The sequence below is a fragment of the Ammodytes marinus genome (genome assembly GCF_949987685.1).
Source record: "Ammodytes marinus genome assembly, chromosome: 13".
In the NCBI taxonomy this organism is placed as follows: Eukaryota; Metazoa; Chordata; class Actinopteri; order Uranoscopiformes; family Ammodytidae; genus Ammodytes; species Ammodytes marinus.
Window position 1 is genome coordinate 25694394 of NC_137217.1, and position 23801 is coordinate 25718194.

Genomic DNA, 23801 nt, shown 5'->3' on the forward strand with positions numbered 1-23801 from the left:
TTATGATGCTGTTATAAGCACAAAGTTCCTGTCACTTTCACCAAAACCCATTAAAGATGTCACTGGTTAGTTGGATTACTGTTCTGTAATGAGCTATCATATTTGGCAACTGATGTTCTGATAAAATACATTTGGTATCTTTTTTTAATACATTTCTTCTACGTGAGCCTTAATTCTACATGTATATACTCTAGATAAAAACATATCTTTATTTTCATCTATATCGGAAGCTATGAGATATTTTGAGAGGCTGGTGAATGTAAGTTGCTACATCAACAATGTGACTAACTTGACAGCTATAATACTTTAGTGAATCCAGTTTCTCATGTACTGTACAAATCCATTTTCACAACTTGGCCTAGCTCTTGTTTTCATCTTATCTTTTTGTGATTTGCATTTGTTATCCAGAACAGTTTTCCACTTCCTCTTCAACCTTTATTGTCAGTGAGTGTTTCATGGATCTAATCTAATACAACATCTGATAGTAGACGTTATAATATTAGAAAAAATACATTACGAATCCATCTTTATGAAAAACGAATGCCCTGTCAAAACCTTAAAGATGTATTTCAATAACGGCTGAGTCCCTGAGTTCTGTCCCATTCTGTGAAAGGACTTTATTATGAAAGTGTAAAGTAAATTCCAATACAATGCACAGTTGATACACAATGATTTCTACATTCATTATACACACTGTGTCAGGTGCAGCCCCACAGGAGGCAGAGCTTGGACAGTGCTGGCACTTGAAGCAGAAAATCCATTTTTAGAAAGCCTTTTGTTTGCCAGGGAGCAGCTCACTCTTCACATTGTTCCAAATGCTGTGTAAGGTCATACTGCTCACAAGATCAGGGGGTTCCTCCCTCACAGTCCAGTCCATTTCCTGCTCTCCTCACCAAGACCTCTGAAGACCAGCCGTGGACTTCAGGCCCTTTTGTTAGATGGTGTCATCCAAATGTTCGCGCAGCCTCTCTCTTCTGTTATTGTGCCTGTGTCTCCTGCACAGAAAACCAAGTGTCCAATTTAGATCAAGCAGCAGTGACAAACACAACACTGGCTCCCGAAAAACAAGACAATTGTTTTGTCAGCAGACGCAGCAATAGCCTGTCATTCCTCATGTGTGTGTCAGGACACCAAGCTGTACAACATTTTGCTGTTTTCATCTTTTCACCCTTTTAGTTTTTTTCTGTCTCTCTATAAAATAAGCTACTTAGAGTGTCTTATTTTCTCTCAGCAAACGGCTTAATCATAGCCTGAAATGAGATTTGTGCTGGTGCCTGCCAGTGTGTGTGTGTGTGTGTGTGTGTGTGTGTGTGTGTGTGTGTGTGTGTGTGTGTGTGTGTGTATGTGTGCGCAATACTGTACCTCCATAGCACAAATGCCAGGGCTCCTCCAAACAGCAGTGCGAGGATAAAACACACCACAGCAGCTATTGTCCCACTTCCCTTTGTCTCACAAGGTGCTGTCAACCAGGAAAGAAAAAAAGAAAAAAAGAAAACATAGCAGTCATGACATGGCTGTCCTTTAAGGCCCACAAGTCCATACACTCACTAAAGGAGGTATCCTAAGATACTGACATAAAGACTGTCATTGAAACATCACGCCACACTTGTTTGGAGATACGAATAATTGCATTTGTCTTGCCTGTTTAGCAGCAGTGTTAGCAGCAGTAGCAGAAGTGATTTATTGATTGCACTGAGGGAAAATCCTTTATCACTGAAACACCACCAGATAAACAATACAGGAAACAAGGTGCAATCAGGACACGGCTAAAGAGAAACACACAAGGAGCCTGATTTTTGAATATCCGTGACGCAATACAGTGACTTTAAATAAGACATAAGCAGAGTCAACTTTTAATCCAATCCACTAGCTTAGACAAATTATCCCTCGGTGGTGTAATTAGTACCTTTTTTTCTTTAGGTACTTATATACTTTGTATAAATACTGCAGTGTGAAATACTTTGAAATTAAGCAAACTTTCCTTCTTCATATACGGCTTGTTAGTTTAATCCATGACAGTGAATATTTGCTGATCTTGTGTGTTGTATGTAAAAATCTCACTTTGCAAATTAACCGTAGATGTCCCTTTTAATGTTGTGGAGTGAGAGTTCATAAATGTTGCATTAAATGGAAATGCTGGGAGGTAATCATAAGGGGATTGGTCAGTTAAAGTGAGCCCCCTCTTATACCCTTTTCTTAAAGCTACAGTTTGTAACTTTTTCATTTGAAAGAATGTAGGTTATATTTAAGCCAAGTTGACACAAAGCCTATCAGCTCCACAAAACTGTCTTTGTATTTCTCAGAATGGCAATGTTTACAAACTGGATTCACCCCCTGACACTGGCGAAAGAGCTCAGAAAAATCCCTAGAAGCGCCCACGTGAAGAAAAAAACCTTGACGTACGGCAGAAGGAAAAAAATCCATGCGCTACAACCAAAAGGCTTACCTCATGTAGATGCGCCCACGGTGTTGTTTTAATTACTCAGTATTCCTCATGGGGGCTAAATAAGTAACGTACTGTAGCTTTAAATTGACTTTACTCTTGCCTCCAGCCATTCATATCTTCCAACATTATTATTAATTTCATCTATAAGAATAGAGACACAATATCAACTGGCACCTGCAGTGTATGTGGCAGAGCTGTGGCCCAGCTTGTTGCTGACCGTGCAGGTGAAGTGGCCACAGAATGGAGTCATGGTCACCAGCAGTGTAGTTCCATCCTTGGAGACTCTCCCCACGGTCTGGGTGACGGCTGCTCTCTCGTAGAGCCAGCTGAAGTTAGGCTCCGTGCCCCAGGCCTCGCCACACACCAGAGAGGAGTGAGACACGTTGATGCTCACCGAGACGTGGTGCACCTCCTCTGTACGGACAGACCACAAGAAGAATGTGAGTGGAAGAAAATAAAAAAGCAAAAACTAGTTTATGTCCTTGCCTTGTAGTTGTTTTATTCACTGTGTTAAAGCAAAAGACAGTCTGTTTGATACACTGAGAAGATATTGAGATCCCAAGTGGTAAGACTTTACAATACAGGTACATTAATTGACTGTTATTTAATGCTTATGTAATGCTATGAGGGTTAGTTTATGCATATTAAGCATTAACTAACCATTAATGCCGAGTCATCTACGTTGAGTTATTGGGTGGGTTATGCTTAGTTAAACATTAACCAAGCAGTTATTACCAATATGTTAATGCTTAGGCAATGCTTATTAAGTATTAACTAATTCATAACTAACAGTTAATTAATGTACCATCCAATTGTATATGTGTGCATGTTATTAAAGAGTATTGTTTTCTGCCTGACCTTGTGAATGTATAATTACTAAGGAAAATGATGTGTCAAAACAGAGTTTGTCACATGACTTTATTTGAACATCAAGCCGTGAGAGGAATTGCAAGTTTGTTTACACTGTTACGGAAAACAATAAATACATGTGGAAGAAAAAAAGGAATGAAGCGACCCGATTAGGATGGAGGTGAAAATAAAAACTCAGACGGGCAGAAAACGAGAGTTGATGGGAAGTGCTTAGCCGTGGGCACCTATCTGTTATGACATAAAAAATAATGGCACATGGCCGTCCAAGTGGGTCTAACACTGGGAATCATGAGAGGCGTTTAATGCTGTCAGGAGAAACTGGCTCCGTTTCAGAGACAATAACGGCAGTGAAGAGTGAGGCATAATGTCTGGGAAACAGCATGATGGAAAACCCTGGAAGCTGAGAGAGCAGATTGTGGAGAAGAGTGGAGCTGATGAATTGATACACTTCAGTGCAGACGGATGAGAGTTAAAAGCAAAGAAGCTTCAGGACAGAAAAGCCGCAAATGCTTTTACGACGAGACTGGAATCCTCTACAAGCTCGGAAACAAAAGGGAAACCCAGGGAATTAAGACTATATAGGCAAATTGAATTTCAAGTGTTTAATTATTTAATTTTTTTACAAGACATCCACAATGAGCTGGTGTGTAATTTAAACATATTAGTTTAACTGTTGGTAATTAGTGGTCATTTTAGTTGTTGACACTTCAGCCACAATATCTTCTGATCAGTATTTTATAATACTTCTGGTTAAGTATTCTCCAAGATTTAAATAAAGCCATATATATTTTGAATAAACTGCCGCTGTAGGATTTTACAAAAACATAAACGAAAACAGTATTCATTGTCCGCATCTCTGTACTTTGCAACAACATCCATTGATCTTTGCCTAGTTTTTTCTTGTGTGGTATGAAGCTACTAATGGGAACTCGATGTGTGATCTAAACCTTTTGTCTATAAAAAGGGATTCACAATGAAATGAGATTGAAAACAAAGAGAAACTGCAAATCTTCTAATTAGAGAAGCTGTAACCTTCAAAAGTCGTTTTCATCTGAGGATTTCATTTAAAGAGCAACATCACACTCCACTGAAGCTTGAATGCAACTTGACAAATCCCCCAAAATGTACTTCAGGGGCCTGCTGTACTGTTTTTTTTTTGTGTAATAACTCCAAAAGCTAAAACACTACAGAATGAGACCAGGATTAGTTTATGGTCTATTTTCTAACAATTAAACAATAATAAATTGACTAAACAATTAACCAAGACATTTTCTCCTATATCCATCATGTTATTTCTAGACTTCACGATACATTCACTCCACTTGCTTCATACTGTACCATACATCCTGACGATGCAGTGTGCCGTGGCCTTGGCCCCCTTGTTGTCGGTCACGGTCACAGCGTACACTCCGCTCTCTGTGTTACTGTATCCGCTGATCTGAAGCGTGCTCTCCTGCTGCTCCATGGTCACGTGGACGTTTGGCCTGGTCGCGCTACAGCCCAAGCTCCTGCCAGGGCACGTGGCCAGCGCCAGACGCCCGGGAGAGAGGCCAGTTTCGGGCTCCCGTTCCCAGGCCACCGCAGAGATCTCCTCCAGGGGTCCATGCTCGATCCGGGCCTTCAGAACCAGACTGGAGCCGGGGATCACATGCACGGGCTCCTCGTTGATGATGTGCACCGACAAACACTGGAGCCCACATGGCACTGTGAGGACACAGATTGGTTACAGTTGTTATTGTGTGCTCATTAAAATGGTGCTTACAGCCAGAGTGAGGGATTCTGGAGAATGCTAGTTGTCCAAATAACTATTTGTCAAAATCAGTGAATATTTCCTTGCAATCCACTACCTGTCCGTACTGCGTGTGGGCTGAAAGAAAATCCAGTGTTACACAGCTTAGGTTTTTTTTCATGTTGCTAGCCCCTCTTGTTTACATACCAGTTCACAGAGCCTAGGCTGTTTATTAACACCTGCTTTATTTTCAGCACACTCATAGTATGGACAGGTAGCGGATCGTGAGGATACAGTATATTTACTGATTTTGACAAAAAAGTGGAAAAAATTTGGACTACAAGCATTCTCCAGAATCACTGACTCCACCTTAAGTTGAAATGTTAGTAGATGAACCAGAGTGTTTCATATTCATCAGTTCCAACCTTTTTTTTTTGTCTTTTGAAAAGGTTTGCATCGAGTTGGTAGAACAGGGAGCTAATAAACACAGTGTAGCCTAATAAGTAAGCTCTCTCCTTAGCGTGCAATTCATGAATATATTCTTCTTTCTGTCAAACAATGTCAAGCGATGTGATTTACAGCACATGACAGCCACGCCTAATGTTATATCCATCAAACCACATCAGTATCCTAAAATCTGTGTCATAACGGCAGTGGCCCCGGTCAACCTCCTTGTATTCACCACAAGGAGTATTGATCTTAACTTGACAGGCAACAATGTAGGTGATGCAAATAAATAAAGTGGGCATTAATGCAAAAGGCCGTTCACAGGAGTTTAATATTTCTGCTGTCTCATCTCGCGCACAGGAAAAACAATACAAACAGAGGAAGAACATAAGAAAGCATTTTGTTTTCTTCCTGCAGTTTGAAAGCAGACATCATTTATTTAAGATGGCGGTTGCACAAAATTAACCAAAAAAAAAGCCTTACTCAATAGAAGCAGTGTGGCAACTCTCCAGCCCAGGAAGCGTTGCAGATCCATAACACCTGCTGATGTAGAAAGAGAACAGAGAGAGAGAGGAATTTATCCCATGACCTCAGCAGCAGCACCCCATTTCCTGAGTCTGTATTGAATGTAGCAGCAGGGGTTGGCACTGTACGGCAGGAATAATAACATAACACCTTAAGAGAAAATGTGAAATTAATATAAGAGGGGAAAAAAAACAATTAAAGAAAGTGTGTCCCTCTGCTAACAAAACTGAAGTGTAATCTTTTTTTTCTTTTCTTCATTTGTGTTCATGTGTAAGACTCCAAAGAACAACAGCACTTGGCGCTGCAGACGGCACTAGAATCAGAACCTGGAACGAAATTGGGGATTGGGTCTACTGCCAAAACTAAAATGAACCCCCTCAAGCACAGCTGCTACAACAACAACAACAAACAAAAACAGACAGAGAAGAAACAGTGATAGCAGTGGAGGAGAAAACAACCCCAACCTGTATGCATAAAATATAACCTGGAATTCACTTGGCTGTGTTACCTTGAAGTTATCCACATCCACTCCCCTTACCCCCCTTCCTATACCCCAGAGAGGTATTCACCTACCTCTCCAAAGTCCAGACAAACAGTACAGTCCAGCCAGAGCTCCTCTTACACTCTGATTTTCCCACCCTCTCAGAGGTTAAAGGTGCAGCGCAGTACACTCTGGTAGATGTTTTTTTATGGCCCAGAATAAAACAATATCTTCTTCATTGCATTACGAGAAGTAATCTAGCTAAAAGATGACAGTTTTCTGTAGATCCACAGCTGTTGCGGCGAGAGACATCAAAAATCTGGGAGCAAGGCTAAACGTGTTTTGAGGAATGTCCCTCTCCCCTCTCTGGCCTATATCTCTGTCGGTCAGCTCCAGCCAGTGAGTCACGTATACTGTAGGCGGCACCTTGTTTTCAGGCAGTTTCCTCCCCTCCACCCCACCCCCCTTCTTTCCTGTACAGTAAAAGCTTTAAATAAGTGCACTTTCCATTGTAAAAATCACCCCTCCTTATTTCCACCCCCCCTCCTCGTCCTCATCTGACCAGTGCCCAAGCACACACACACACACGCACACACACACACGCACACACACACGCACACACACACTGCATAAACAATACAACATATTTCGATTAGGATTTTCACACACCACTGTCGTTGCACAGCTAGCAACTAGAGATAAAAAATGCAATGGTATTCTTTTGAAAGGGAAACCAGGGACAATGTTGGACCACAAGCTTATCGAATAGGCTTTGTACCATACAGGCCTCTCTTTATCCAGCCCAGACACTATTCGCCCTGCTGCAGACACAATACACCGGCCTTGGCTTTGGATTGTAAAGCAGGACGTAAATACATGACATATTATTCTTATTTCTTTCATTCAGTAATTGTTAATACAACTGCATGGAAAACACCTCAGAGCACATATTGAGGGGAACTCAAACAATGGCATTCTCACTACTCTGGGAAAGTTCAGCAGGAAATTGGAGGAAAAGAGAAACTTAAATTCAGTCGGCTTCATGGATAAATGAATGGGCTGCTGATTTTGGGAGTCACGTTTAAAATGAAGTTCATTTTATGGGCTTGTATAACACTTCAGAATTCACTTCAGAATTTAAACCCCAGCGGACCAAACACTTCCTAAAAGAAAGTCCGCAGTCAAACAACCCTTACGAACATCTACTAAATAGGCCTGGAGATGAGATTGTTTTGTCAGCTACACAATTCCTTTCACACTAGAGCAGAGCGACATAATGGCATCACTTATTCAGGGGGTTAGCACTGCAGCTTCTCACACTATGTAATGCATCCTGGGGGCACCGATGTAAACGAGTGATTTAAAACTGATTATAAATCCATTTGTATTTGCACAGGGGTTTTGTGAACAATCATGGGGATCACAGTTGTGGCGCCCACTGACTTCTTTGTCCATAGAAGGAGCTCTGTTAGCCGAAATGAACCAGTGGGTGGCACTAATACATCAGCTGAAAAATACCAACACTAAACGTGTCAATTTAGCCTCTTTTTCTTCAGACAGATATCATCACAGACTTCTGATTCCACGTGAAAAAAAATATATGACTGGGTTTGCTTCGCATCTCATGTTTCATACAATTTATAAGCACTGAAATAGTTCCTTTACTGTTTATCCTTTTCACGTTTCACTCTACTGAAATTTGACAGCTTTGCCAAAATTACATGTTTGTGCACGGAACAAATCATGTAAAATGGTACACTTGTATTAATGAGAATGCCAACACCAACACTATACTGTTTATTATATAAGTAACATTGATGTAATATTTTAAGTATTTAGAGGTACTTTCTGCAGAAAAAGTACCCTTGTGACTTATTATTAGATTGTTAGATGTATTTAGCCATTGTAGCTCACTGATGGATGACTGGAGCTAGCTAAAACTACTTGGTAGTTTAAGTCCTTCATCTCCTATAATAATGTATTTTGTAAAATGTAATTTGTTTTACATTATCTAACCCGAAAACAACTGTCATACATACATACTGTGTCGGGGAAATTCTATATTCCGACATGCTGTAATAGAAAACTAAACTCACAGAGAATTTAATTACATTTATAATAAGACAAAACAACAGAGTACAGAGTGTAAAGCTTCAGACCTACACGCTCAGCCCCCGATGGGACTGACCATATCTTTTGGTCAAACAGAGTTTTTAAGGCCCCCTTCAACAACGGGGGTGTCAACTAACAGATGGTTAATAGAGTAAACAGGTCTCAGGGGTGTATTGTGGTCAGCCACAATAAACCTTAAAATAGTTTAAGCAACTGTTTTGTCAGCACATTCTTAGAGGAAAGGCACATGTGTTAAACTGATGTGATATGCATATGAAAAACAGATCAATAAATTTACAAATAAATCTGCCCTCACATACAGTAGCCTATTGACCTCTTAATTATTGTAAAAGTTGCAATAAATATAAAAACTCAAGTTAAGTATATACTCCAAAATCATCTACTTAAGTACAGTAATGAAGTACATCACTGCAGACAAATAACGTGGGCACTTTAAGAGAACAGGTGCGTCCTAAACAGGTAGGCCTAATAGAGGAGAAGCAGGAAGTAGACTCACATATGTCAACAACCACAAACGGACACGGAGGATTCTTTCAGCCACAAAATGATACCGAGGACAGCAGGAAAATACTTTGGTGAGTTTAGTTCGGCCAACCCGTCCTGTGGTTTAGCTCCGTTTAGCTCAGGTGTAACCTGAATCGAACAGTAGGAACACAGTAGCCTAATGCTAGGTCTGTAAAGCTTATGTTCAAAAGATCAGGTTCAAAAAATGCAAGAAATTGTTCAAAAGTTTAATTCAAAGGTTTTTTTTTGTTTATTGTTATCTCTCTGCAGACCGGCCTGACTGACGACATGAGACATACTTTACTCCCTTTCACTCTGTCACTGGCAGGTAAAACAATTTACACCGTCACTTCTCTCTCCTCCTGCTCCGAATGGGTTCAAGCAGCTCACAAAAGTATTCAAAAAAAACTGCGTTGGTAGAGGCTGTACTGTGAGAAGGGAGAGAGAAGAAAAAAAAACAGGTCCGGGAGGAGAAGCTGTGGTATTCCAGGCACGTTAATAAAACAATTGCATTTGAAGCACAGGGCTCGTCTTAACGGCTCTTGGAAACCTGCGAGGTTGCATTCCCGTCTGTGCACTGACTACTGAGTGACGTGATGCCTTCACGGCCTCCTCCCAGGCTCCTACACCTGAGCTCTCACAAGCTGATTCAGAGGTTATCGTTTCCACATTTGTATGCCATTTGTTATTATAGTCATCATTGGGATGGGCTGAACTGTATTTTGTATGTTGTATGCTGTCCATGCCTGAACAATAGGCTAGCCTACTATCAGCACCATACCAGACTATTGTTTTTGATGATATTAATTTAAATGTAATTAGCCATATTTAATAATTCAGCCTTCTTTTAATGAAAACTATCAGAGCAAAACTATTGAAAAGCAGCTTTGTTACAAAATAAAGTGAGCAAAATTACTACATAATATGTAAACAAGATAATGATGATAATCTATGTTTCTGTCAAGAAATCCCACAAATTTGACTTGATTGTTTAATATTATAAGCATAATATGTGTATCTATAGCATTATATATCTTTTTTTCTGTGCTGTAGACCGTTCGTTGTTGCCCCCAACCAATTTAAATCAAGTGAGTGAAGCCAAGCTATAGGATATTGTAAATCAATTCTTCATGCATAATCCCTCTGCTCTAAACACCCACAACAGCACCTAATGTGTATTACTATGCAGATGAAAATAGTGGCCAAACAAACCAATGCACTAATTATTCCTGTTTGAGACACATTTGGTAGAGACCACAGGGCCCAGCTGTTTGATTCAGCCCTTTCCAATAAATCAGTAGAGTTTGTATTTGTGAGCAATTCTGTTTTTAGATTTACGACTTCAGTCAGAGCAAATGGGCTTCATGCTGAGTGCCACAAACAGGATGGACAAGTTAGAAAGGGTTGAGATATAGACTTCGATATTTCTGGCGTTGGTCTTTTAATAGGATTGTTGACAAAAAAACAAAATCGTAGAATAATTGCAACCTTACCCTTTAAGAGTGCACTGCATAGTATCCCAAATGAGTAGTGTGTGTTTTTCTCCGGCATCAATTTGCCCACACAAAATCACATATTGTAACTCCCTTCCCTGGGATAATACTAAACTAATAATAAGGATAAAATAGTTAGATGCATAAAAATAAAATGTAAATTCAATTTTAATTTGTTCTTTAACTAAGGGGGTTGTTGTTCATGCAAAAAAGATACTGATTTTCATATTATTGAATATTCATTTTGCTGCTATCTTTCCACAGTGGATAATATTGAGAATGATTCAACCCACACATTTAATAAAAGGGTTTTGCCTTTTCTGTTTTAAACGCCTGAAGTTTGATTGATGTGCCCCCTTTGGAGCGCAAGACTGAATTTTTGAACATTTCTAGAAACAGTAAAGAGTTTGGAATACATTTAATAAATAGATTATAGTGAACAGTTATACCCATTAGACTCTTATAGGAACGACATACAAACTGTCTTAGTTGCCAATTAATGTCTGTGGTTTACAGTTTAACCATCAGTTCAATATCTACAGTTGTTGGGATGACTTCTGGGCTCTCTGCCAGTGTTTGTTCCAAGTACATATGCAACATAATCACTTATCATAGTTATATATTAGCTATGAGTTAATTGTAACGTTTTAAACATGACTATTATACTGTCAACTTCTTTGGCTACTCTTGTTGGACCACATGAAAGCATCGATACTGCGCTGCTGCGTCACCCATGGGTGTTCCTCATATCTGACTCACAAGTCTTTATCTTTCCGTCTCTACTGAAAAGAATAAACAAAAGGCCATAGACGTTATTTAAATCAGGCACTGAAACACTCATGTGTGGGAACTTGAATGCAATCCATCTCGCTATTGGCTCTTGTCATTTTATGCTCTTGCTCCCCCTGTGAGAGCTGTGTAAGGGCAGTCCAGCGAGACTGATCAGGACCGTATTGATTTGATTCAATATAATTCATTAGCCAGAGCGTTCTTGCATGGTAGCTTTATACGCCAGTAAAAGGGCATTTAAAATCCAGCCCGGGTTACCCTGCCGGAATCCGTAATAACAACAACACAAACAACAGGGAGGATAACTGCCAGCCAAATACAATAACGCACATTTCCCAACACAATCTTCACTCAAATATGGAGTACAAATAAACAGCTTACAACAGTTAAATGCCTGAACCTGTAAAATCAATGGTTCTTTAAAGCATTGTTTTGGAAAAAAATGGCCTATATGCACCACTGATTGTTGAGTAGAGAGACGGCAAATGTGATTTCGAAACAGCTTATGTTAAGTCAGGCTAACAAAAACACAAAATAGATGTTTAGCTTGGGATCACTTAAAATCCAGAAAAAACACTGTGTGAAATACACGAGGGGGAGAAAAGAGTGTGTACCTTACTAATGGGTTTTTTTGTCCCTCAAACCCAGGTCTGTGTGCATCTGTAGATTTTATTCTCTGCAGTGGTGGAAGTATTCAGATCCTTTACGTAGTAAGCTCCATTTAACTGTTATGGTGGAGCTAGATTTAACAAGAAAAACTCTTGCATCATGCATTTATTTGTCAAAGAATGATTAATGGGCCACAAAAGAAAAAGTCTTGCTACACAAAATTTGTTCAGATTATTGTTTATTATTTATTTTTTACATTTCTGATTTTGCAAAATCCTTGGTTACTTTCCATCAATGATTGTTCCTTTTTTGATTGTCTGTTCAGTCCTCCTTGCTGCCAATGTGCTGGCTCAGGACCAGGTACAGATCCAGTTCCAGGTGGACCCTCTGGAGGCTCAGACCGGCAGTGAGGCAGTGTTCACGGTGCTGACAGTGTCACAGATCCTCTCCATGACATGGCTCTACCAGGGAGTGACTCTGGGTCTGTGGAGCGGAGGAGCCCCCACCATCAACCCAGTAGCTCAGTTCCAGGGCAGGGTCACCATCTCTGCCACCCAGCTCCGGATAGGAGGCGCCCAGCTCAGAGACGCTGGTGAATACACGGTGGAAGTGACCCCCATCGCTACCACTGGACTATCCCCTAACTCCAGATCCATACAGCTCAGCGTGTTTGGTAAGAAATATAAGAAGTGTACCTGTGAGTTCCCTTTTTAAAGCCCCTCTAAACCCCAAATCCACAAACTCCTTCGAACTATGTCACTTAGGAAGTTAGTTGCATGATAGAAAGCATCTGAAAAGAGTTAGGCATATTTATCAATCGGAATGAAAGATATTGTCATTTGAGTTTGATAAACTTTACTGAAATGCGGTTTAGATGAGGTAGGCTATGCTCTGGTTATTGTGACACAATTGAGCCAATCACGGCAGTTCTCTGCCCGAACGTTCTATCAAAACAATGACTGTTGCCATGGACACTATTTGATACGGCCACGCTTACACAGTCCTGTCAAATGGAACTTTAGACAATGAAATATTATTTTCTTTTTTTAACTAAGTTTTCTGATATTTCTGAACATTTATTTTCAATCCGATTTTTGCAAAAGCTTATTTGAGACACCCAACTTTGATATCATAAACAGTATTGATTCTTACTATTTTAGACCTGGTTTCCAGAGGCTTTAAGAGAAAGGAAGAGGAGGGAGGGGAAGGGAGGGGTGGTGAAGTGTGCGGGAGAGAGGGAGGGAAGCAATCATGTTAAGGAGGAAAGGAATGGGAGTGAAGAGAGAAGAGGGAGGATTTGGGGAGTAAGAGAATTAGTCTGGGAGGTGTAATGAAATTAGTGACCCGTAGTGGGCCAGGTAAAATTAATGAAAAAGAAGGAGGGGACGCTGTGAGTGGCTGAGGGGCTTTATGCTAATTAAAACTCACTTGATATGCAGCACTCATGCTCTTAGATGTTTGATATTGGAGGAGCGGTCTAAATGTAGCTCCGTCGTCACATTTACATACAGTAGATACAGTATTTGCATTCATTTACATGCAGTACTGTAATGGAGCCTGAACAGCTGAGGGTCTCTCTCTCTCTTTATTTCCAGTCGTCCGCCCACGCTGGAGGGATGACGTGGCTACACAGTCTTTCATCCCTCTCACCACTGCTGCTAATGGGGTGGCAGAGAGACCAGATTGTTAGAAGCACTAGTAGTCTGTTATTGCCGAAAAGGTCACATCCTCCGAACTCACACTCAGCTAGTTCATGTCATTGAACATCCGCATCATCCTCCTTGAACAGGAATCTAAACCTCCTACTTACTCACTCTTTAATTTACTCTGGAAATTGGAACCAGCTAAATTCCTCTTTTTTCGGAATTGGAATTTGTGCAGAAATGCAAAGTGATTTGAGCTATTTGTTCGTCGCTACAATGTTTTTGTTTGCCGTTGCCTCTTTGGTTATAGCCTCCTCCGCACGCCCCCCTCTTCTCCCTCTCCAATTATTTAACTTAGGCTTGCCGCCAAAGGCACCTAGGCTACCACTCATACCGTCTGCCCCCGTATTCACCATCTGTGCGTCTATTCTGAATCCTGTCCCTTCTCGGCTCTCACTCGCTTTGATTACGACAAATTACCCTCAACAGAAACATAAAACTGTCCTCTATTGTCACTCCGACTTTTGAAGTGAGCTCTCTCATTCTCTGCATCTACAGTAATCATCAGGGTAATTCTGCTTTTCTCAGCAGCTATTTGGTGAATTTATTTTACTCTGTCTTGACCTTTTTGATTTTATTATCATTATTATTTTGAGCGCTTTTTCCCCCCTTTTTTTCTATTAGTTTCAAAAGGTGTAAATTGTTAGCCTGGAAATCCAGACCTGCAGCTGACAAATTAAATTTGCTCAGAATGTTGGTCTGGGCACGCTCCATTGAAGCTCATTATATGTCAGAAAATTCTGAGCTACTTTTCAATTGGTTCTATCTGATATGGGCGGGCCAGAGCCCTATGTATGGTGCAGTGGGGCGGACGTAATCGGATGACGACAGTGCTGTGCAAGCACCGTCGAAGCCGTGATAGTAAACAACAGAGATGGCTGCGGATATGTTGTTTGAGTTTGAGACGGCTTTGGCCTCGACACTTAACGATTAGGAAGACGGCTATCAAATCTTTCATTAGCAGGAAAGAGGAATGTTCTGTTTTGCCGACCGACCACGGCAAACGTTTAATTGACAAGTTAACCCCGCTGTTCGCTAAACAAACAGGGCTTAATAAGTCACCTTGTGCATTGCTCTGATTGGTTGTAGTGCTATCCAATTGCGTGCAGTGGTATTTGAAATGCCCATTGAGTTGGGAAGGTCTATTGATCGTGCTATATATCGTTCTAGATATGGGTCTGGATTTCCAGGCTAGTAAATTGTTGTTTTACATGTGTAAATGTGTTTGTTGAACTAAAACAGCTACATTGTTTTACTCTCCTTGTAGATGCAGTGCAGGGGGTGAGTCTGACTGTTCCCTTAGTCGCTGTGGAGACGAGGAATGTGTCTCTGCAGTGTACGTGGACTGCTGGGACAGACCTTACAGTCCAGTGGGGCAGAGACGGAGCAGCCGTAGCCACTGACTCCAGGGTCACCATCTCAGGGGGCTCTCTGGTCTTCAACCCAGCCAGACGGAGTGATTCTGGGGACTACTCGTGTACCGTCAGCAACCCCGTCAGCGTCCAAAGTGAAACAAGGACCCTCACTGTTTTCTGTGAGTTTTTTATCAAGATCAAGACCGAATTGCAGCTAGCTCCTGTAAATAGCAGCAGCTTATCTTTTCTCCACACTGCACTGCATACAGTGTGCTCAATGTCACTCAGATTGCACATGATACTCTTCCACAAGCTTTTTGTCCTGATTCTAGCTTTCTGCTCGATGTTGCTGATGTGACTAACAGTAACATTACCAACGCACATCCAATCAAATGGCTGGGCATACTAAACATGCTCCACATTGTCAAATCTATCAGGCAGCTTCAGCTAATTCAGAACGCTGCTGCTCGAGTCCTCACTAGGACCAAAAAAGTGGATCACATTACCCCAGTTCTGAGGTCTTTACACTGGCTTCCAGTCACTCAAAGAATTGATTTCAAAATACTGATGTTGGTTTATAAAGCACTAAATGGTTTAGGGCCAAAATACATTACTGATCTGCTGATACGTTATGAACCGTCCAGAGCCCTTAGGTCGTCTGGGACAGGTCTACTTACAGTCCCTAGAGTTAGGACTAAACAAGGAGAAGCAGCTTTTAGTTATTATGCACCAAAAATCTGGAACAAACTCCCAGAGAACTCGAGGTCTGCTGCAACTCTCAGTTCTTTTAAATCGAGTCTGAAGACTTTTTTGTTTCCATTTTAACCTGCAATTTTTATTTTATTTGCTTCTTTTATTCGCTTTTAAATGTTTTATAATATGTTTTATGTATTCTAATCTTGCCCCTGTAAAGCACTTTGAGTGGCCTTGTGTCTGAATTGTGCTATATAAATAAACTTGCCTTGCCTTGTCCTCTTACATCAGTCACAGGTGTCTTTTGTCAGATAAAAAAACACATCAGATTGTGGATGTTGGTAAAATATGCATGCCAAAAACGTTGATTTTGAGACATTAATTTGTTCATATGAGTGATTTTGTGATATCATAATCACAGGGGTCCTGCTTTTCATTGAAACGTCATGAATCATTATTGATTCATCTCTTGACTTTTACATTAATTAATTTCCGTTTTCATATTAGAAAATACAGAAAAATTGCCCTTCACACTTTCCGAGAGTAATATTATATAGGCATATTTACTCTGACCAACAGACCAAAACCCAAAGATTTTCAGATATAATCTTATTTAGTTTTTTTTTCCCGCGAGTAAGAGAAGAAGATTGATATCGCTCTTATATTTGTCTCTATTAAATATTAAGCTGGAACCAGCAGCCTAGCATTTAGACAGGGAGTAGAGGGTAACATTTAGTCCAAAGGTTACTAAATCTGCATGCCAGCCCATCTAAAGCCCTTTATTATTCACGTTATCTTGTTTGTTTAATCCATAAAAAGACATTTTGTGGTATTTCAAGGTTATGTGCTGGTCTGGTGCTGTATGTGCTGGACTATTAATTGGACTCTTTCCAGATGTAGTAACCTGTTACTGTCAGGTGGAGCGGAGACTTCAGGATGTCAGGGAAAAAAACATTATTCCCAAAATGCTGTATAATTCAATATCAGGCTGCAGTTTCTTCTATGGCATATCCTAATATGTCAGTTCTTTCCTCAGCCTCTGTGCAAGATTTCAAAATGCACAATGCCTCTTGCCTGCCAATCAGATTTTAATATGACTTGTTGAAACACACGTTGATTCCAGGGGGTGGATGCCATTGTTACTTTATCAATCGTCTAACCAAAAAGTATGCAGCTCCTTCTTTATCTGATTAAAATGCAGACAGCAGGCCATAGTCAGACGAGGTGACTTTAAACCCAACGATGACAAAACGACAAAGCCATTAGCAAAATGTAAAATCACAGCATGAGTCAGATTTTTAGATTTTTAACAAAGCCTACAGATTTTTCCTTGTTGTACTGTGTGAACCAATAGTTTTTGATACTGATAACTAGCCTACGTCTTCTAATCATCACCCACATCCAGATGGCCCTGACAACCCCGTGCTCACCAAGGACGTCCCGAAAGACTGTGTCGGGGACGGGGACGTGGAGGTGGGACAGACGGCGCGTCTCACCTGCACGTCCGACTCCTTGCCCGCGGCGCAGTTCTCGTGGCAACGTGACGGACGGCCGGTCTCAGCTGGCCAGCCGGAGAGCGGCGTGCTCAGCGTTCAGACCTTCTCCACTGACGAGAGCGCACGCTACGTCTGCATCGCCACCAACCGCGTCACGGGAGACACGTCGGAGCAGGGCACGCTCCTGACCATTGTAGGTGAGTTATGGAGGGGGCGCTGACCTCTCCCTGACAGGGCGATAATGATGACTGGTTGGTTTTGGATTGGGTCCCTGAATCTGTCTTCACGACAGGAGAGCGACAGAGAGCATCCTGGGAGATTGATCTGGTGAAAAGAAGGTGGTCAAAGTCATCCAAGTGACTTTGAGGCATACTTTCTCCTCCCTTTGTTTTCATTTATTTCTCTCTCTCTCTCTGCTATTACTTTATCATCCTTTTTTATTTAGAATCTCCCCCTCCTCTCCTCCATCGTTTTTTTCTCTTTTCCTCCCCTGGTCTGTCTGTGCTCCAGACTCATTATCTTTATTAATTCTCCCCCTTTGACACCATTCTCTCCATCTCAGACGTTTGCCTGAGTGTAGGCGAAGTGGTGGGAATTGTGATCGGCAGTTTGCTGCTGCTCTTAATCATCGCGCTTCTCATCTGGCTCATTGTCTTTCTCGTCAGACGAAGGAGGAGGGGTAAGTCTGTGTTTGTGGAAATTGACAATTTGTTTGTCCACTTTTCATTTCATTGTATATTTTGTTGAGTCAAATATTATGTAAAAGATAAGGTAGAACTTTATTTATACTGAGGGATATTGGAAAGGCTTCTGGTATGTTTTATATAAGAGATAAAGCACGTTCTCTTGTGTTTGGTTTATTACAGAACGGAGGAGAGAAAGAGATACTGTGTACGTGCCGAAGAACGACAGAGAGCCCAGGCCTATAGTAAGCCACACTAAAGTTAACATATGATTCACTATTGATTTTGTGTTTATCTTGTCCATGTGATGGTCTTTCTTTTACTGTCTGTTCTATCCCTCCCCTCATCTTTCATCTGCTTCCATTAAGCCTCCAGATCCAGAACCTAATGGCGCAAGGGATTTGGGCCAAGGTCCCCATATCCCCGTCTATCACATGAACACACACACACGAAACCCTGAACGCTTATACACAGCCCCGCGTGAACAGCGCGACAGCCCACATACACTGCGGCAGAACGGCCTGCATAACTCCCACACACAACAACACAATGGTCGCACACACACAAATAACCTCAATTCTATTCAGAACACCAATTCATACCCACACAATGGCATTGACAACCCGGCTTTCACGCACACTGATGCTCAGAATGTAAACGCACTCCCAAACACACAGCAGCAAAATCCTAACATTCTCATACAGGCTGGCACTGCCCAAGGCGGCGCCCAGCCGCCCGCGGTCCACGTCAGCCTCAACACGCTGCCACAAACTGCCCAGCAACACAACAATGCACAAATGCCAACCATTCATGTCAATCTAAACTCATACCCAACCAATGGCCAACAGCCTCAGCAGGACAGATCATTTCCTCTTACCAATACAGTCAATGACAACGCTTTACAAACCCAACAAGACTTCATACATAGAGGGCAATCAAATCCCAGAATGCAAAGCGGGCAGTCCTATAATAGTGACCCCCGGCTGAACGGTGTCATAGAAGCAGGTCTCCGAGATGAGCCTGGACTTATCCCAACTGGACACACACACCATCACAGTCATAACACTTCTCAGAGAAACGCCAGGACACAGACACTGCCACAGGAGTTAGTGCCTCATAGCAGGTCTGATAGAAACTCAGGTCGAAATCACGATACCACGGCCAGATCAACCCGTCAACAGATGCCCTGGGATCGCCTGCAAGGGACACCAGCATATCCACTTCAGAGAGGACGGACCCCACCTGAGTACACCTCTGACACTTCAGCCTACACTACCCATCCCCCTATACGAGATGCAAGGACGCCTAGCAGGTCTCGCTCTCACTCCCGATCTCCAGACCAAACCATCTCCCGGAGGAGAACTCCACCCAGAAGAGATCCACCGTCAGAGAACAGACACCCACGCAGCCGCTCAGCTGATCGAGTCCCAAGTGCTCACAGTGCAACGCGGCTTGAGGCTGCGCACCACACACAGAGCAGCCCCCGCACACACAGGGAGCGTGCTCAGCCAGACATTAGAGGTTTGCCCACTAGCCAAAGCGCCCCCAGGCAGGAAGCCACACACAGTTATAACCCCCAGGCAGTGCAACTCATGATCCAGCAGGCCTCTGTAGGGCCCTCCGCTGTGTCACACCGACCTGCAGTGTATTCAGCCCCCGTTGTGACACATCGGGGGCTGAACACACCGCAGGGTGCGGATACAAGAGCTTTGGCTGATCCTAATCACCTTCCACAGGCACACATGGCCCCGCAGCAAAGAGAAGCACCGATCCAAAACACACCACACGGGCTGGGCACACAGACACAGCCTGTCATAAATGGTGCCAGTCAACCTCGCCAAGGAGGCAGTGCTCCAGTCGCCTTCTCTCCTGCCCAGCATAATCCTAGTAACCTAACCCAGGCTGCGCTCACAGAACACACGGAGAGGGCTAAGACGTTTCAGAATCGGAAACAGCAGACCCAAGCTGCACTGCTTCAGCCTGGACCACAGGCACGAGCTCCTGCTGTAGGGACTCAGCAAGCACCCATTCCCCCGCCTGTTATCCCTCTGGCACAGTTCCAGACCCTCCCCAAGAAACACGCCCAGCACAGATCCCCAATCAGAGGCCCCGAGCCCCCCAGACCTCCTGTTAATATACCTGTGGCTCAACGACCCCATGGACACCATCGTCCCCATGCCACCGTGCCCGCCCACCATCATCACCAGCCTGGAAGAGGTCACGTGCATGTCAGTCCACACAGGCATGCCAATGGCCATGGCAACCCTGCCCACTTCACCCACCCACGGCAGGTGAGTGAGTTAGTGAGTGAGACACAGCATGATCGTTTGAAACTGCAGCCAACAGATGCCATATGTTTTCCTATATTACAGATGTGTGCAGTCTTATATGTCTGATTATACCTGCACTGTGTCCAACACAGTTTGCTCTATTGTCTGTGGTGTGCATTGCTTGATACTCGATACTTGACAGCACTTGAATGTTGCATTTTGCAAGATTGACAGTTTCTTTGTGCCATAAAATGGCATTTAGTCTTGAGTGTTTTTGACACTCTGGCAGTTTTTAAAAGTAGCATTGTATGTCAGAGGTTCTCCGTTCCTGCTCTGCACAGCATGTTGGAAATGAAGGGCTTGTTGTCTTTCCAGCAACAGGCTCACAGAGAAAGACCAAGATGACAGATGTCAGCAGACTACACTCTTCAACTGTCCCGCATCCACCGGCACAAACCAACAGCTGACAGACGAGATCCAACATAACAGCCTGCGAGACTGACTGCACAAGGTTCTGCACTCAAAAAGGCTGTCATACCCTGGCACCGCTGTCCAAAAGGCATGTCTCCCATGGGCATGGCAAAACCAAACTTTTTTTGGAATATAGTCCTGCTTCACTATAACAAAATGCCATATCATATTTGATTGTTGATCTGTCCTTTTAAAACAAAAGAAAATGCACTAAGATAAATACGCTTATTGACACTGAAGGATTTGTATATAAAATGCCCTCCATCAAAAAGCATCTCTCCAAACACACTGTTAGCTAAACCCAAATGTTTTGCACTATTTTGACTTCTAAAGCACTGTTCATGTTTCAAAATGTGTGAGGGAATCTATTGCTCTTGACCAAGCTCACATTTCCTCTATTCATCAGCATCAAAGACATAGCAACAATATCATGACAACATGCATTTTTAGGTGCCTGCATTAATATATATGTGTGTGTGTGTGTGTGTGTGTGTGAGTGTGTGATGAGACTGTGACCGACAGTCCATGAGAAGGGCCGACTTGTCCCCTGGGAACAATGACAATTACGAGAGAATAAATTAGCCATAAGGGTGGACTCAATGTATGTGGAACTATTTGTTTTGCGCCTTCTGTTTACAGATGCCTCTCATGACACTTCTCAATTAAGGGGATTCGCCTCAGTGGTGCTCGGAAAGTAATGCTCAGCTAACTATGAAGGGGATCCCACGAATGACTGGGCGCTTATTAATTAAAAGCTTTTATGTGACTTAAATGACTTGGGCAATAATCACTCCCGTGCACAAAGACCTGGGCTGCCACGCTTTCTGCTGAAAAAGCACAGTGTTACAATTGACTGTCTGCACCGGGTCAGGGACAGCACATTAAATATGATGGGATGTCTATTACTTTTACAGATTATATTTATAATGATTTTTACTGTTGTTTTTATTTTTTTAAACTCGGGGGGATTTGTAAGATTTGTTATTTACATTGCGCCAATCCATATCTATGCTGTTATTTAAAAATAAGTGTGACCAAATAATATTGGATTCTATATTTCTCTTATGTGTCAACAAATTTAACAGTGTCCCTGCTCCCACTTGTACGTCACCTCTGAACAGTGTCCAGCTTTAAAAAAAGTAAGTAAATATGTGGCCTGTTTTAAAAAAGTGACTTCTTCTGCAGAAATGTAAACAAGGTGGAAGTGAAATGCACTGATAGACGGACTAGTTTTTTTATGGGACTTTTTGACAATAAAAAAAAAAATAACAACCAAACAGAATAATTTCCGCCTTCACATCAATATGCATTAACTGAAAAAACAAACATTTTATAAACATTCCAAATACACAGCACATCTTCTGGCTCCAACCAACATCTGGAGCAACCCAATTACTCTACTGTCTTGACTTTTTTTTTCATGGGAAAAAATGAATGCTTGTAAATAGTGTATACAGATATTGTTGTTAGGACTGACACAGATGTGAGATGCTAAAAGCACCGTATTTGTCTGCACTCCTCAGGAAGGATTTGTATGTTATTTGGACTTTATGCATTTTTCTAATGTCTTATTTTATCAACAACATTAAAGCCTTTTTGCTATCATGTGCGTTTCAGTATGGGTGCAATCTACTGTTGAGCAAAACAAACCAAACAAACTTTCAAAATATTTCCTAAAATAAAATTCCTCCTCATGCATGTTGACTGTAATTCAGTCCACAGTGAAGCACATGTTTATTCTGGTGTTGCTCTCAATCACAGAAGTGTTTTCACTCTGAGCATATTCCTGCTCACTGCGTCTACGGTGCTAATTATGCAGAGTGTGTGTGAACACGGAGCCCTGTTGTTGATTCTCCTCACATATATCTGTTCCTTGGGCTTGTTGAGAAGGGCCCGAGCGTGTTTGGATCATGGCTTCATCAGTCTCCCAATCCCCTGCTTCCACTTGTACGTCACCTCTGATGAACAGTCCTGCTGCTCACTATTGGAGACACTTCACGCTAGTCTAGCACTGTAATGAGTGGAGATGGAGTGAGTTTGAGTACCTGCTACTAGCAAAAGGTTACGCCATTGCCTGCCGGTTCCACATGAAAGCTGTGATTTATGAAAAGTTTTACAAACGCTTTACTTTGTATATACTATACAGTACTTTGTACCTGCATGTCCTTGGAGGCAAGTGTGTTATTTTGGGCCTAAACAATTTAAATTACATGACAGTCTGTCTGTGGTCTCAAACAGACCACAGAAAACCTGAAACGCTGATGTGGCCACCTTCCCTGGGCCAATTTGCAGGTAAATCTGCTCCTGTTGTTTTTCTATACTGATTAACCTTGATTTACTGTGACCGCTGCAAGTATTTGTAATCATTTACGAATCCCTTTGGAGGAATAAATTAAAAGCAAACATAACTCAAGTGCGGTTTGTGCAAATAGGACCAATATTTGTATTGATGAATGCTTGTTTTGTTGTGTAAAAACTGCAGCAGAAAGCTTTCCCCGAAACAAGAGCGTGGAGAGCCAGGGTTGAATTTACTCGGAAACCTGCTGTAAATTTCTTCAGGAAAACTTAATACCATAAGATGGCCAATACAACCCTAATCCATTTAAATATAGTCTGGCTCAGCAGGCACACATTTTTAAATCTGGTGGCATTTTATAGTGTAAATAACACAGGAGGTGCCATAAGGCAGAGACAGAATTAAGTCCAATTACCTAGCCAAGGGAATACAAATGCATGATGCTGCCTTCTTTTGTTCTCTGCAGTGATGCTGAGTTGGCATCACCAGCAGGAGAAAGAAAGAGGTCAGGCACAATAGTTCTCATAAGTTCATAACATCATTGAAAATGAACTGGTGTGTCCTTTGAGGTCTGTGTGTCCATCGCTGTCAAAGTGTCCTTGAGCAAGACACTGAACCGATTTTTCTGTTAACTGACCCCCTTTAGTGATTCTTTAGATAGATATGAGTCTCAGAGGAATTGGAAATGAGAAATATTTCTGATGAAACTTTGCACATCAGGGTAGCTCCAAAAAAAAGGGGAACATTTTAGAGTGTGACAGCATGACCCTGAATTTAGAGCTTCAGTCGGCGCCATCTATCCAGTCAA

At 42.0% G+C, this 23801-nt stretch overlaps 2 protein-coding genes across 4 annotated transcripts; one reads left to right on the forward strand and one right to left on the reverse strand.

The window, feature by feature from the left end:
• Positions 1-592: 592 nt before the first annotated feature.
• Positions 593-9397, reverse strand: LOC307259950 (uncharacterized protein). 2 transcript variants are annotated; one of them, XM_080040043.1, is made up of 6 exons: positions 9128-9397; positions 5976-6035; positions 4655-5020; positions 2621-2860; positions 1363-1459; positions 593-995 (listed from the first exon to the last, which is right to left on the reverse strand). In XM_080040043.1, exons 2-6 carry the CDS (start codon positions 6025-6027, stop codon positions 935-937), a joined length of 816 nt encoding a protein of 271 aa, XP_079896169.1. In that variant the 5' UTR covers positions 6028-6035; positions 9128-9397; the 3' UTR covers positions 593-934. The 2 variants fall into 2 exon arrangements, with proteins under 2 accessions (XP_079896169.1, XP_079896170.1); XM_080040044.1 differs by lacking the exon at positions 9128-9397 and adding an exon at positions 6591-6808.
• On the forward strand, positions 9137-22224 carry LOC307259949 (uncharacterized protein). 2 transcript variants are annotated; one of them, XM_080040041.1, is made up of 9 exons: positions 9137-9206; positions 9406-9463; positions 12352-12699; positions 14997-15263; positions 17183-17470; positions 17836-17952; positions 18140-18201; positions 18325-20247; positions 20602-22224. In XM_080040041.1, exons 2-9 carry the CDS (start codon positions 9424-9426, stop codon positions 20629-20631), a joined length of 3075 nt encoding a protein of 1024 aa, XP_079896167.1. In that variant the 5' UTR covers positions 9137-9206; positions 9406-9423; the 3' UTR covers positions 20632-22224. The 2 variants fall into 2 exon arrangements, with proteins under 2 accessions (XP_079896167.1, XP_079896168.1); XM_080040042.1 differs by having other exon boundaries at positions 19693-20247.
• Positions 22225-23801: the final 1577 nt, after the last annotated feature.